General features: G+C 41.9%; 1 protein-coding gene across 1 annotated transcript; it reads right to left on the bottom strand.

Moving 5' to 3' along the window:
• Window positions 1–11,187: 11,187 nt before the first annotated feature.
• On the bottom strand, window positions 11,188–12,192 carry LOC123602527 (olfactory receptor 52B6). The gene has a single exon (XM_045487013.1). The coding sequence runs from the start codon at window positions 12,166–12,168 to the stop codon at window positions 11,188–11,190; it is 981 nt and encodes a 326-aa protein (XP_045342969.1). The 5' UTR covers window positions 12,169–12,192.
• Window positions 12,193–16,675: the final 4,483 nt, after the last annotated feature.

Below are 16,675 nucleotides of genomic sequence, written 5' to 3'. Positions count from 1 at the left end.
AAGGTTTCAATGGCACAGCAACTCTTAAGAAGAAAAGGAAGGGCAAACTTTTTGCCCCAAGAGAACTGAGGAGAGGAGCCTGACTCGGTCTGGGAAAGAGGGTTGGGGGATGGGAGCCTGCAAGGAGGAGGGTGTCCAGATCGAAGTCAGGACAGGGGGTTGGGCAACATGGCTTTTTTTCACTTGGCATACTATTTCCAATGTTCATTCATGTTGTGTCATGTATGAGTACCTTATTCCTTTCAGAGCTGAATAGTATTCCATGGCATGGATTTTCCACATTTTGTTTATCCATTCATCAGTGTTTAATTTTTTTCTTAAATGTCCATTTATTTTTTGAGAGACAGAGAGACAGGCACAGAGGGTGAGTGGGGGAAGGGCAGAGAGAGAGAGAGGGAGACAGAATCCAAGCAAGCTTCAGACTCTGAGCTGTCAGCACAGAGCCCAACCCAGGCTCAAACTAAGGAGCAGTGAGATCATGACCTCAGCTGAAATCTAGAGTCAGATAGATGCTGAACCAACTGAGCCACCCAGGCGCGCCCCAGTTCTTAGACATTTTAGACTGTTTCTATTATTTGGCTTTCATGAATAATGTGACTATGAATTTTCTTGTACAATTTTTTTTTAACTTAGGCCTTTCGTTTTTCTTGGGTATATACCTAAGAATAGAATTGCCAGATCATGCATTTACTGTTTTGAGAATCTTCCAGATTGTTTGTCAGCACCATTTTACATTCCCACCAGCAGTGTAAGAGGATTCTAATTTCTCCATATCCTTGCCAGTATTTCTTTTTATAATTTTTTTTAATGTTTATTTACTTTTGAGACAGAGACAGAGCATGAGCGGGGAAGGGGCAGAGAGAGAGGGAGACACAGAATGTGAAGAAGGCTCCAGGCTCCGAGCTGTCAGCACAGAGCCCGACACGGGGCTCGAACTCACCAACCGTGAGATCATGACCTGAGCCGAAGTCGGACGCTTAACCGACTGAGCCACCCAGGTGCCCCCCTTGCCAGTATTTCTTATACTCGTCTTAGTCTTTTATAGTCATCTTAGTGGGTGTGCAGTGGTATCTCATTGGTATTTTAGTTTGCATTTCCCTAAGAATTAATGGTGGTAAGCATTTTTTCATACACTTTACTATCATTGGCATATCTTCTTTGGAGAAGTGTCTATTCAGATCCTTGGCCTATTTTTTTAAATGGGTTGTCATTTTATTATTAAGAGTTCTTTATATATTCTAGATTCAAGTCCTTTATGAATTCTGATTCATAAGTATTATTTCCCATGCTAAGGATTGTCTTTTCATTTTCTTGATTGCATTCTTTAGAAGAACAAGTTTTGAATTTTGATGAAACTCCTTTTTTGTCACTTATACTTTTGTTGTCATTTCTGTGAAGGCATTACCTAATCCAAGGTCATGAAGGATTATTCCTATATATTTTTTAAAAACTTTTATAATTTAGGGGTGCCTGAGTGGCTCAGTTGGTTAAGCATCCAACTTCAGCTCAGGTCTCGTGAGTTGGAGCCCTGCGTTGGATTCTGTGCTGACAGCTCAGAGCCTGAAGCCTGCTTCATATTCTATTTCCATCTCTCTGCCCCTCCCCTGCTTGCACTCTGTCTCTCTCAAATATAGAATAAAAAAAATTTTTTAAATTTAAAAATTTTTGTAATTTAGCTCTTATATTTAGGCTTACAATCTATTTTGAGTTAATTTTTATTGTGTGAGATAGAGGTCCAATTTTATTCTTTTGCATGTAGATATCCAGTTGTCCCAGGACCATATTCTTTCCCCACTGAATTATCTTAACATTGTTGGCAAGCCACTAAAGAGTTTTAATAAGGTGTGTGTGTGTGTGTGTGTGTGTGTGTGTGTGTGTGTGAGTGATGGTATGGGACAGGTAGGGAATGACATGTTCTGAATTTGAAAATGTAAATTTGTAAATGTAAGAAAAGATCACCTGGCTGCAGTGAGCAGGGTAAAGATGTCTGGAGGTAACAAATTCCTCTGTTCCTTTAGTACAGAGGAAAACATGCTTAACTAGATGCTGTTGAGTTTGGATGAAAGAGAATGGATCTGGGAAATAATTGGTTGTCTCTCCATGTGAGCTGATGATAATGTGTAGGTGGGGATTAAGGATAAGTAACTCTAGGTGCATATCCAGATTTCTTACTCTCACATCCTAATGAAGGACATGAAGAAGACAAGGTGAGCTAAGAGAAGAGTACAAGTAAGAAGAAGAGAAATGTGAAGTGATATTCAAGGGAGCACACTGAAAGAACATCTTTCCAGGGAAAGCACCCTGAAGAAACAGAGCAAAGGGCCAAGGAAAAAGCTCAAGGGAGCCCTGATGTTAAAGAAGGCCTGGGGTAGGACAAAATAGATAAAGGGAATTAAGAGGTATACATACTTCCAATTATAAAATAAATGTCACAGGGATGAGAAAGTACAGTATAGCGAATATTGTCAATAATATGTAATAACTTGGTATGATGACAGATGGTGACTACGCTTACTGTGGTGAGCACCGAGTAACGTATAGAATTGTCAACTACGCCGTATGTCTCAAACTAATATGACACTGTATGTCAACTATACTTCAACAATCAAAAAAATTTTCTTACGTTTATTTATTTATTTTGAGAGAGAGCAAGAGTGCACATGCAAGTGGGGGAGGGACAGAGAGAGAGGGGAGAGAGAAGTGCAAGCAGGCTCTACACCATCAGCACAGACCCCAGTGTGGGACCCAAACCCATAAACTGCGAGATCATGACTTGAGCAGAAAACAGACGCTTAACCATCTGAGCCACCCGGGAATAAAACAATTTTTTAAAGGAAAAGTCTGAGCTCTAAGTCTGGAAAAGATGCAAAGAAAGGATGGTATCTAGCACAGGAATTAGCTCTAAAAACTCATTTCATCAAAGGCTTTTTAAAACAGGAGGATAAATCAGTAAATCAAATAGCAGATAATTGATCCCATTCAATACAACTTGCATTTCTTCTCTGACTTGTGTTTTTCCTGAGATTAGCCACTCTGAAATTCCAAGCCAAGTGGCACACTGTTGTGCTGTTTTTAAAATGTCTTTTTATCTTTCAAATCAGTTCAAGTTCTCTTACCAAGGTTTTCTTGATCTCTCTTATTTCATTGACTCTTATTTCCCTGCAATGTTGAAACCCTACTTCATGCAAGTCCAATCCACCACCCTCGCTCTTTACAGGCCTTTAAAAACTCAGTTTTGCTCCTGAAATTCAGCTTATCACAGAAAAGACAGTGAAAGATGGAAATCCGCTTTACAAAGAAACTCTGAGAAACTCAACTTACGTATGTTTGTGTAAAGTTAACTGGCATATTAGGTACCGAGTAGGTGTTGTCCTGTAATGTGTCTGCTAGTTTACTTTCCATTCAATAAGTATCTTCTATGGGGTTTGATTTTTATCATCTTATAGGCAGTGGAAAGTGCAATTATTTGTATTTTGGGTAGATCTTTTGGGTGTCTGGGTAGGTGGCAGCTAGGAGGTACACAATGCTGAAATCAGGGAGATCAACTCCCAGATGATTGAACTGGTCCAGATAAAACTAAATTAAGGCAATATATTGAGATATGAAAGAACTGATAATACAAGCTGCTGAGCTGGAAAGATTAGGCTCTGTGACAGCAACATATTTGAAGGAGGAGAAGGAGGAATCTGAGGTAGATTTTTACATTAAGCAGTTGGGAGGATGGTGAGACTCTACACCAAGGTGGGGAATGATGGAGATTAAGCAATTTGCTGGGGGAAAAATGCATGTTTGTTGTTGCTCTAAATCAAGTGTGCATCACGTGGATATCATTCAGATGAAATTAATACGTTCTAATTTCCAAGTATCTAGCCACTAGACTCAGTATAGATTTGTGAGCCAACATAATATGTGGGGGTTAAAGTCAGAAGATTCACTGAGATCTCTGAGGCATATGTATGAATGATAGGAAACAAGGGCTGAAGAAAAATACACTGAACTCTAAGATAAGGGGAAATTTCTGCATTCTTATGTGTATATCTAGGGTGTCGAACAATGTACAGAACATATTAATTATTCAGAGTTGGCTTGTGGAAGGAAGGTAGAAAGGAAGAAGGGGGGAAGGAAAGAAGGGCATGACTCCTCTTTGCTTCCCACAAGTGTCTCAGGCTCTAGACACTAGAGATCACATTTTGCATTTTTCATGTACCGTGGTGGGTTTCTAGAATAGCCTGCCTGGGTCTTGCTTTTCTGACCTCAATTTTAACCCTTTCTAAAAGAGGGTGTGTTCTGTGATTTCTGGACTTAACCGGTCTTTCTTTGCTCTCACAGGAGGAAGTGCAAAGTGTCCTAGAAAGGAATACATGGACGGGGTTGGGGTAGAGACTGTTAGTCACTTTGACTTGTGAAGTCTGGTATGAGCCCTTGTGAGAATCACAGGGCAAAGAAGATGGGATATTGAGCAGTTAGCAGATACAGGTCACTGATCTGGCTACCAAGGAGTCACGATCAGCAGGAATGGACAGATGTCTGTGGTAGGAGAATTTGTCAAGATCTCAAAGTCAGTGGGGGAATGTAGAGTAAAAGGAGTCTCAGGATTAGTACTTCTCCCAGATTCCCGTGTCTTTACATTATTTTTATTACTGCAGACTTGGTTATTGGTCTGAGCCATACTTTACCTGTTGATCTCATCATTGGATGCTCATTTGCCTCTTCAAATTCTGAATCGTTTCTGGGACTTGCAGCATTGTAACTTGTGCTTTCCATCATTGTGGAGGGAAGAACCCGTCTGGCCCTCAGACCATACAATACCCATACCCTAGGTGATGGAATTTCTAGCGTTTTTTCCATGTTTAGTTTCCATGCTTACTGTAAAAGCCTCTCCTGTGGGGTTGAGGTCACTTGAGTTAAAAGATCCTTCTCTGACTGCTTTTAGCTCTTTCCATACTCACTTGAATTGCCAGGCAATTTGTCCTCCATGAAGCTTTGGCTTTAGTTCAGGAGGCAAAGATTCTATGTTCCTCTGAACTATGGGAAAGACGTAAGGCAACTTGAACTGTAGAACACACTGCTGCATTCCATGTCAGCAAGATGTTCTACACTTGTATCCAGAGACTTTAAGAAGCAAAATGAGGACAGACTTATATAATGGTCTTCTGGTAGAGTCTATCAGTTATCTCTGTGTCTGACATAGGGAGAGAGTGGAGAAAGAGGTACCTCTTTTTTAGGTAGGGAAGAGGCTGGGAGCCAGAGCTGTCTTCTTTCTTGGGCAATCAACCATGACCTCTCCTGTAGTCCCTTAGCATCCTACACAGAGACCTAGAAATTTACTTGAACAAGCACAGGAATATGGCGATTTCTACACCACAGTTCTACACCACACTGAGTATGCCTAGAATACTGCTTTTGCTGTACAAATATCTGGTCTCATCTAGCTGGAAAGGCCACTTTTGTGAGCAAACTCTCATCATTTTTCCTCCTCCATGTTTGTATCATACATTTAATGTCACCAAATACTTTTAAGCCATTATTCCACATTCATGACAACTCGGGGAAATAAAATGGGCAAGAGATTATAATCTTGTTTAAGAGATGAGGACGGAAGCATGGCTCCCAGAAAACTAGAACATAAGTCTAAGTATAAGGCATCTACTATCCTAAATGAATTGGATTCACCTTAACATATTTTATTCATTAATCTTTCTAACATTGTAGTCCCATTCCCAGGAGTATAGATGAAAACTAGCTGGGAACTCATAAGAAACAGGGCTTACCAACATTAGCCATTAGGGACATACAATTCAGAGCCACAATAAGATACCATTTCACACCACTTAGAGGGCTAGAGTTGAAAAGACAAATAACAAGTTTTGTCGATTCTGTGAAGAAATTGGGACCATCATACACTGCAAGAGGAAATGTAATATGGCATGGTCACTTGGAAAGCAGCCTGACAGTTCCTCAAAAGGATAAATATAGCTACCGTATGACTCAGCAATTCTTTTAGGTATATACCTAAGATAATGAAAACATAATTCCACACAAACAAGTGTATCTGAATGTCCATAGCAGCATTATTCATAACAACCAAAAAGTTGAGACAACCCAAACACCCATTAATTTATAAATTGGTAAACAAATGTAGTATATTCATACAATGGCATGGTATTCAGCTATCAAAAGGCATGAAGTACTGATATATGCAACAACATGGAGGAACTTTGGACACAGTCTGCTAAGGGAAAGAAACCATAGAAAGGATCACATATTGTATGATTCCGTATGTGTAAAGTCCAGAATTGATAAATCTATAAAAAAAAGAAAGTAGTTTAGTGGTTGCCTAGGGCCAGGAGGTGGGATGGAAGAAAAAGGGACACTGGTTTTGTTGGGGGAAGAGGGGAAATGGGGATGTTCTAAAATCGGTTGTGGTGATAGTGGCATGGTTTTATGAATACAATAGGAGATACTGAATTATACACTCCAAATAAATGAATTGTGTGGTATGCGAATTATGTTTCAGTAAAGCTCTTACTTATATTGGAAGAAAGAAAAGAAGGAAGGAAGCAAGAGAGGAAGGAAAGTAGGAAGGAGGGAGGGAGTGAGGAGGGAAGGGAGGAAGAAAGGAAGGAAGGAAGGAAGGAAGGAAGGAAGGAAGGAAGGAAGGAAGGAAGGAAGAAACTGGACTTATTTCTTGGAGCAGAAAAAGAAAGAGAAGTGTGGGCCACGGGCCTTTCAATATTTCTTATCTGGTGGCTCCATGCCTTTATTCAGGGCTTCAAACCTGCCTCTTCCATTCCATTTAGTTTTCTGTATCAGGGTGTGCTGGACAATAGCCTTTACACAGCTACTTCATGGCCCAAGGTCAGCTTTTCTGCGCTCTGTCACCAAGCTTGGATCACACCGTAAACTTGCAAAATTTCTACAATTCTCCACTCGACACAGTCCACTTCTGAAGTCTGACAGAGAAGCGAAACTCTCTGTAGGAAGGTTGAAAGACACCTGGCTTCACCCACCTATATTTGCATATACAGATCAGGACCAGAAGCTAGGGAAAGTTCTGGGGATGGGGGAGGGGTAAAAGAGAAAAGAATGGAATGGGGCAGTGTCTTGAAGGGATGGGAGGAGCAGGAAAAGCCTGCTATAGGGAGGAATTCAAAGTACATCCAGGTCGATCTCAGTCTGTGGTTTTGTCAGGAATGTTGCAATACCAATCAGAAAATTGAAAGAGGAAGGAATGTGTATCCCAAGCAAGGAAGAGCTGTGATAGGACCTTGAACAGCAAATACAAGGGGCTTGGATATTGCTAGAGGCCAGTAGATGGTGATATTGAGGCCTCGGCCTCAGGGATGTTTATTCTTCCTTCCTGATTTAACCCAAAGAAAAACATCTTAAAAACTTAGATCAATCTGAGGGTTGATGGGGGGTGGGAGGGAGAGGAGGGTGGGTGATGGGTACTGAGGAGGGCACCTGTTGGGATGAGCACTGGGTGTTGTATGGACACCAATTTGACAATAAATTTCATATTAAAATAAAAAAAATAAAAAAGAAAATAAAGAAAAACATGCCCACATCCCATATGTTCAAAATAATTAACTAGCAGAGTCGAACTGTAGCATAACAGCATGGTTAATAGTTAAGTATTGATTAAGTTTGGTTTTACAGCTTAGCCTTCCCCCATATCACAGAGTCAATACATCCGTAGTTTTTAGGATCCAAATATTTTTTTTAAACGTTTATTTATTTTTGAGACAGAGAGAAACAGAGCATGAACAGGGGAGGGTCAGAGAGAGAGAGGGAGACACAGAATTGGAAACAGGCTCCAGGCTCTGAGCTGTCAGCACAGAGCCCGACGCGGGGCTTGAACTCACGAACCGCGAGATCATGACCTGAGCCGAAGTCGGACGCTTAACCGACTGAGCCACCCAGGCGCCCCAGGATCCAAATATTTTTGTAAGCACCTAGGAAGTCCCGGAGTCCATCATTATGCATTTAAGACAGAAAGGAGCCTGGGAGAACTCCACTGGCTTGTGGAGAATAGCTGAAGTCCATTTTGTCCAAAAGGAGCGTAGAATGTTGGAGTGATGCCCCAGAATCAAGAGAGCGACCCTCTGCTTCAGAGAAGGAGCCCTTCCCCCACCGAAAAGACAACAATGAGCTTTCCATCATACCTCCCTTCTCAGGATGCTCACCACCACTCACTGCTTTGAGACCTTCACAAACAATGTCACTATGCATTTTATCTCTGTTTTGTCACATACAAGAAGCTCATGATTCGAAGTCATTGCTCAGACTCTCATCTCCATAAGGCCCTGGATATCCCTAGTTTTGATTCCACATACCACCCCTCTCCAAATTTTGAAATTCTTCACTGGACATTCTGGGACTTATAGTCAGCTGTCAGAAAAACTCAACTTCTTGGAATATTTTCTTTCCTTTCTTGGTCTTGCTCCTGACTCTTTGTTTCTGTCTCTGTCTCTGCCCCTCCATAATTCTCTTATCATGATTCTTGATATTTCAAGACCTAGGGGTGTCTAGGTGGCTCAGTTGGTTAGGTGTCCGACTTTGGCTAAGGTCATGATCTCACGATTCCTGAGTTCGAGCCCCGCATTGGGCTCTGTGCTGACAGCTCAGAGCCTGGAGCCTGCTTTGGATTTTGTCTGTCTGTCTGTCTCTCTCTCTCTCTCTCTCTCTCTGTCCTTCCCTCATTCACACTATCTCTCTCTGTCTCTCTAAAATTAATAAATGTTAAAAAATATAGAGTTTTTAATTCAAGACCTAAGCTGAAGTTGGACGCTTAACCAACTGAGTCACCCAGGTGCTCTGTCAGCACAGAGCCCACTTTGGAACTTCTGTCCTTCTCTCTCTACCTTCCCCCCCACTCAAAAAATAAACATGAAAAAATTGATAATAGTGACAAATTTGGTAGCAACAAAATATCCATTAAAACACCATTTATTTTGTTTTGTCAGGCTAATCTCTTAAATAATCAAAACAACTCTGCAGTAGGTGTTGCTACTTTTTTTACAGAGAAGGAAAAGAAATTTAAAGAGGTTCCATATTGCCTAATGACAAACGGCTGGTATGTACTGAATATGGTGACTTTCTCTAACTCAAGTCTGAGTGGCTTTAAAGACTTTGTGGAACTTGGGGAAGTTTCCACTCCTAGTAAGCATATGGGTATGGCATTGGGGCTCCGGGATTCAGACTTCATTCAAGTTTTTCAAATACATTAGTTTGTATAATACTATTGCAATTGTACTTGCCAGAATTACTAAACTTGTGCACATGTTGTTTTGTATCTGTGAAGGTCAGTCTGGAAAGCAATTTCCTTTGTGGTTGCTGGATCAAAGGAGAAATGCATGAGAATTTGGTTGAGGTATTTCCAAATTCCACAAAAATTCTGTTGTATTTTATATTCATGAGTAATGTATGAAAGAGCTTGTTTTCTTAATTGTTTGCCAATATGATGTTGATCCTTTTCATTATTGCCAACCTGATAGGTGAGGAATGGTAACTATGTATGCTATAGCCTCAATTTCATTTCACTTATTAATAGTTAAGCATATTCCAACTGACTTTGTCATCTTTCGTCAGACTCTTGATCATTTTTTCCCCCTACACTTTATGGGCTCCTGTGTATTAGGAAAAATTAACCATTCATCTGTAATATAATTTGAAAATACTTCTTCCCAGTTTGACATTGGCTTTTGACTTTCCTTATGGTGATTTTTTTGGTTTTGGTTTTGTTTTTTTGCCATGAAAAAAAAAGGGGGGGAAGACATTTTTTATTCGAAGATCATAGTGATGTCTCTGTGGAAGAGACATATAAACAGAAAACTGAAGGAAAGGAGAGTAATGTCAAGATTAAGAAGAGAGTGGATCATCAGAGTGCTCTGTTGGTTAAGCCTTTGACTGCAGGTTTTGGCCTTAGGTCATGATCTCATGGTCACGGGATCAAGCCCCATGGGCTCTGCATTGAGCATGGAGCCTGCTGAAGATTCTCTCCCTCCCTCTCCCTATGCCCTTCCCCTACTTGTGCATGCACAGGTGCTCTCTCTCTCTCTGTCTCTGTCTCTCTGTCTCTCTGTCTCTCTCTCTCTCTTTCAAAAAATAAAAAGGATATAGGAAGAGGATGTTTCAGGCAACAGATTAACAGGTACCAGGATCTGAGGAGGAGATGAATTTAGTGTATCTGCAAAACAGTGATTAAGTATATGTGTTTTGTAGTAGGTGTACTTGTTTATTTTTGTTTTTATTTTAGAGAGAGAGAGAGAGAGTGTGGGAGCATGCACACAAGTGGGGGAGAGGATGGGAGGAGAGAGAATTCAAGCAGTCTCCATGTGGAGCCTTGTGCAGGACTCAATCCCACAATCCTGAGATCACGACCTGAGCCAAAATCAAGAGCTGTGTGTTTAACTGACTGAGCCACCCAGGTGCCCCTGGAGCAGCTGTAATTAAAGCAACATCTACAACAATTTCTAAAGGCATTTAATTTTGATATTTAAACATTATATTTGGTTGAATTCAGTTATTATAAAAATTAGATTTTTTTTTAAATCTTGTTTTCCCTTTCCTATTCCTCTATGTAGAAATATAATTCATGTATGATTATGCAATCTGCTTGGGTCTCGGGACAACTTTTTATTAATTATGAGATAATGAGCTATTAATTGAGTTGAATGAGCTATTAATTAATAATAATTAAAGCAAGAATACAAATAAAGCTATCATTTGTCAAGCATTTATTTTATACCAAGCACTTTTATACTATATATATATAATATATATTTATACATATTGTATGTATTATAAAATATATATTATAGAATATATAATACATATCTCTCATACACCCATTAAGGAGAAAATGCAAGTGGATACTGAGAAAAGTCCTGTTTGGATGGGAAACTCCAAATAACTTATCACCCTTACCCTAACCAATTTTTCCTGAGATGGTGGAGGACCAGAAGATATTGAATAATAGGTAGACAAAGGTGGGGTGGCTGTTACTGTAGATTTCTAAGAAAAGAAATCAAAGGTGGGTTTGAGTAGAGCATGTATGTGAATTAATTGGGACATAGATGATAATAGCATGGCGATAACTGGAAGACATAGAGACGAGGTTAGGGTGAACATAGGATCAATTAATAGATACAGAAAGGGATTAAGTTAAGGTCAAGTTGAGAACACTTATTTAGATTCCTTGGCAAGATGTGAAAACATCTGTTTAGCCCCTTCCCAAATCTGCTTGGTCCTTGCTCCATAAATAATGGGATTGAGCATAGGCGGGATGACCACATAGAGGTTGGCCAGGAGGATATGGACATAGCGTGGGATGCGTCTCCCACCGAACCTGTAGGCAAAGACAGAGAAAAGGGCAGGGACGTAGAAGAGTAGGATGACACAGACGTGGGAGCCACATGTGCTCAGGGCCTTGGACCGGGCATTTCGAGAAGGGAGGCGGAAGACAGCTCGGAGGATGTGAATGTAGGAAACAGCGATAAGGATGATGTCCAGGCCTGTGGAGAGTAGGGCAGCTGCCAACCCGTACCAGACATTGATGGAGATATCAGAACAAGACAGACGGGCGATGCCCATGTGCTCACAAAAAGTGTGTGCAATGATGTTGATCCGGCAATAGCGCAGGCGCTTGAGAAGAAAGATGGATGGAAACATGATGATGAGGCTGCGGGTCAGGGTGGCAGCGACGATCTTCCCAATGACGGTGCTCGTGAGGACTGTGGTATATCGCAGAGGGGAGCAGATGGCCACAAAGCGGTCAAAGGCCATGGCCAGCAGGACTGCAGAGTCGGCCACAAAGAGGAAGTGGATGAAGAACATTTGGGTGAGGCAGCCATCAAAGGAAATGTGGCTGGAACCTAGCCAGAAGTTGGCCAGTGTTTTGGGCATCGTGGAAGTGGAGAGCAAGATATCTGCACTGGCCAGCATGGACAGGAATATGTACATGGGCTCGTGCAGGCTTGGCTGCGAGAGGATGATACAAATTAAAATGCCGTTGCCTGCCAGGGCGGCTACATACATGGTGCAGAAGGGGATGGAGAGCCAGATGTGCAGGTGCTCCAGCCCAGGGATGCCAGTAAGGAGGCAGCCTGTCGTGCGAGTGTCAGAGTCGTTCACGGCAGCCGTGCTCCTGGCAGATGAAAGGGCCATGATTTTCTTCAGAGCCCTCGCCTGTGCCAGAGGGGAAACATAACTTCAGACTTTGTACACACTAGCAGAGTGAACAGTTGCAAACTCTTGCAAACAACCACAAGGTCTGTACACGCAGGTCCTACAACCACTATGGGGTCGGCACAGGCATATTCTCTGTAGACAATTACACACGGGCTCTGCACGATGTGCACGGTTATAGACCCTGCCCACAGAAAGGCTCTGTGTTCTTATTCAGAGGTTTTCGACATAGTTCTAAGAGCTTTGTGGGGCTCGAAAACCTTGCCAGACTCAGTACAGTGTCACAGGTTCTGAAAAGAACAGGAATAGCTAGAACACCAAAACAATCTCTATAATCTCTCCAGGTATGGGAACTGAAATGAACTCTGCAAAAGCTCAGGCTCTGCACAGAAGGGCCACAGTCCGACACCGAGCAACAGTTACCTCTTCTTAGCAGACCATGTGGAAGAGTAGGATTGGGGGCTGTGGGCTGCAGACACTATCTCTTTCCCCCATCACTGATGCTCTGACAAGTATGGAGGCAGTGAAGGCAGCTGTGGCATTTAGAAAGAACACTAGACATTATGTGCAAAAAAACAAAAAGAATCTTGGGTCAGAGATCTGCTCTGTCAATTACACTGTGTAATTTCGGACACTTCACTGTGGTTTCTAAGAAACAATTTTCTGATCTTTTAAATGAGCATGATTGTTGTCCTATTGGCATATCACATGAGATTTTGTCTTTGGAAGCCTTATTAAACTGTGTGGTGCCTCCTTAATCACCCATCTGGCTCTGAAGTGTGATGCAGTCACCAGGAACAAGAAGGAAGGTGTGGTGTGATGCTTCAGAAGGTGAGGTCCTCTGATCAGCATCACCAGCATCATCAGGGAACTTGCAGATTCTTGAACCCTACCACAAATCTCATGAGTCAGAACCTGGGCTTCGAGGCAGCAATCTACTTTTTAGCGAGGCCACTAGGTGACTCTGACTCATGCTAAAGTTTCCGAGCCACTGATACAAGACTTTTTCCCTTTCCTCCGTGTCTGGTCCAGATGCCCATCCCATCTTCCGGGATCAATAGCTTCTCAGTTCCGACTGGTTTTGCAGCATTCTTCCTCGAAATGCCTAGACTTCTGCTACATCTAACCAGTGTGATCCTCAGCTCACATGGTCAGGATGTGGAGAAAATGACAGGACCATACAGTGGGTACTATGAATTAAGCCACTTGACCCCTCAGCCCTCTCCAACGTTCTCACAACGAACGTACAACTTTTACCACTGCCCAAATTCTTATTCTTCTATCAACTGAACTTTCGTCCTGTATAACCCAGACCTCAACTTTGTCGGGAGCCAACTCCTCATATCATTATTCCACTCTTACAGACTTATCTCTGCACCCATTCTCCTCTCATTTCCTCCAGTTTTAGAGACAGCGGTGTGACTGTTTTTCCTGTGCTTCAACGATTCCTTTGTTAGAGCTGGAATACGTTTTACTTCACTTAGGTATAAAAAAGCCCCTTCAAGTTATTTTACTGATTTATTTAGAGATAATATAAATCAATTGTGACTTTCTATGCTGGCAGCAAACAACTGGAAAATTAAATTTTAAAAGTTCCATTACAATATAAACATAAAAGCATACAAAATGTATGTTAACAAACCACATACTTAAAAATAAATGTAACTGAAGTTTGCAAAGCCCCTACACTGAGAGCTGCAAACTACTGCTGAGATTTTTTACAACATAAAAAGATGGAGATGTACACCATGTATACAAGTCAGAGGACCCAAGTGATTGTTAAGACATCAGCTTTCTCAAAATAAATCTATAGTTTGCTTTTTAAATTTTAACTTATTTCAATAATAGGCAAGTAGGGGCGCCTGGGTGGCGCAGTCGGTTAAGCGTCCAACTTCAGCCAGGTCACGATCTCGTGGTCCGTGAGTTCGAGCCCCGAGTCAGGCTCTGGGCTGATGGCTCAGAGCCTGGAGCCTGTTTCCGATTCTGTGTCTCCCTCTCTCTCTGCCCCTCCCCCGTTCATGCTCTGTCTCTCTCTGTCCCCCAAAAATAAATAAACGTTGAAAAAAAAAATAATAGGCAAGTAAAAATTGTATATATTCAAAGTGTGCATTGTCAAATTATTGCCACAATCAAGTTAATTAACTTACTATCCATCACCTCCCATAGTTACTTTTTGTGTGTGTGGTCTTAAATTATTTTTAAAACCAGATGGATAAATACACACCCCTGTATACTTGTACATGTGCATATATACATATGTGCATATGCGTGTGTGTATGTATGTCTAAAAGAATAATTTCCCCATCTATCCTCTGAATCCCCTCTTTCCTACCTCCTCAGGGACTTTGTTCTGCCAATTTATCCCCTCTCTTCTATATCTTCAGTTTCTCCTAAATTCTTGGATCTTCCTTCTTAGATCTTTTGCATTTATAAACATTCAAATCTTTATAACCTTGAAAACAAACAAAAAATAACAACAGCTGTCATAAAAATATCTTATTCTACTAATCTGTCCCACTACTTACTGTTGCGTCTTTCTTCCTTTTTTCCAAAGTCAGTCCTTCCAGGGGTGCTTGGGTGGCTCAATTGGTTAAGCGTTTGACTTTGGCTCAGGTGTGAGTGTGAGTGGAAACCTTCCTATTCTCTCATTTTTGTTAGCATTCACTACATATCAACTCTATCCCAGACACCAGTGAATAAGACGCAGCAGTTCATGAGTTCAAGCCCCAAGTTGGGCTCCGTGCTGACAGCTCAGAATCTGGAGCCTGCTTCGGATTCTGTGTTTCCCTTTCTCTCTGTCCCTCCCATACTCATGCTCTGTCTCTCTCTGTCTCTCAAAAATAAATATTCAAAGTCAGTCCTTCCATACACATCTCTTTGGGCTTTGACGTCTCTACCCTCCCCTGGTACTTTTCCAGTCTCCTGATCTTCCTTTCCAGTCCATATTAAGGGTGATTCTGTCCCAGCAGGATTTGCTATCAGGTATTTGCTATCAGGTGTCTCTAACCTCTCCTTATTGCCCATTTCCCCTGGTTAATCTGGTCCACTGCCTTAGCTTCATTTAGCCCACCTATGCTAGTACTTCCCAAATCTATATCTGCCATCCATATTGTTTTCCAGGCTTCAGACCCACTTACCCACGTCCTCGCCCCAACTAGTCTGCAGTCCTTCCAGTCTCTAAGCCAGACTCCATGCATAAGTTATGTTTCCTACAGATAATTTTGAGCATGGTACTTACTTGATTACAGATACTAATTTCCTTCTGCCTGAGTGATTCTCACCAATAACTTGCCCACTTGCTCTTCTAATACTGGATCAAATGCATGCCTCTGAGTTTACATTTTGCTTCCTCTACCTCCTTCCTCACTTTTATTCACCCAGTTGATATTTCTCATTCAGGAAGACTTTCTTCATCCCTCAAGGCTGGGCTATGTGCTTCCTCTGTGCACCTATGTTCCCCTGCAATTACCCCTCTCTCCACTTATCACATTGAAGTATTTTCAGCCCTGATATATTGTGAAGCTCCTTCAGGGTCGGGGCTGCGTCTTATCCACTGGTGTCTGGGATAGAGTTGACACGTAGTGAATGCTAACAAAAATGAGAGAATAGGTAGGTTTCTACCCACACAGTTGTATAAGTTCACACTGTCAGGGACACACACTCATGCCATAAAAATCATGGGTTTGTAATCACAGATCCTCTGTTCTCACACCCTCTTCTTGTCCTGTGCCTTTTGCACTCATGCTTCCCACATGACTCACCACGTGCATCCTCCGCCACCTGCTCCCACCACCATGGGTCACATTGGCCCCCTATGCAAACTTTGCTTCTCCAGCTCCAGTTCTCCTCCTAGATAGTCAGCCTCCAAGGCAGCCTTTGTTGACAGCACCTCCCTATCGCTAATCCATGGGACTTGTGTTTTCACTCCAGTTCAGGCACCCTTGATGTTCCTGCACCCCCAAACTGGGTAGCATCCCCAAAAGCCCCACTTTAAGTTTTCTCTCCAGCAGCTCCTGTTTTCAGACCCTCCGCTGTTTGTATGCCCGGTTCTCTTGTCCTCTCATTCTTGCTTCTCTGTGCTTTGGGAAAATCACCAAAAAACGTGTTCCTTCTATTCCAATGAATTTGTACTCCCACTTGTTTTTGAATCCTTTACCTGACTGCTCCATTCAGGAATGTTATCCTTTTTTTTTTTTAATTTTTTTAATGTTTATTTATTTTTGAGAGAGAGGGAGAAACAGAATGAGCAGGGGAGGGGCAGAGAGAGGGGGAGACACAGAGTCTGTGCTGTGTGAGCTGTCAGCACAGAGCCCGATGCAGGGCTTGAACTCATGAACCACGAGATCATGACCTGGGCTGAAATCTGATGCCCAAGCAACTGAGCCACCTAGGAGCCCCGGAATGTTATCCTTTATAAAGGCTCCCCCTCCCCCTACAACTGCAATAAAATAACACTTCCCCCGTTGTTTCTCAATGTCTGAGGATA

Source organism: Leopardus geoffroyi, chromosome D1, assembly GCF_018350155.1.
Source record: "Leopardus geoffroyi isolate Oge1 chromosome D1, O.geoffroyi_Oge1_pat1.0, whole genome shotgun sequence".
NCBI lineage: Eukaryota > Metazoa > Chordata > Mammalia > Carnivora > Felidae > Leopardus > Leopardus geoffroyi.
Note: the sequence above shows the minus strand (reverse complement) of the source record. Positions and strands in the feature narration are given on the sequence as shown.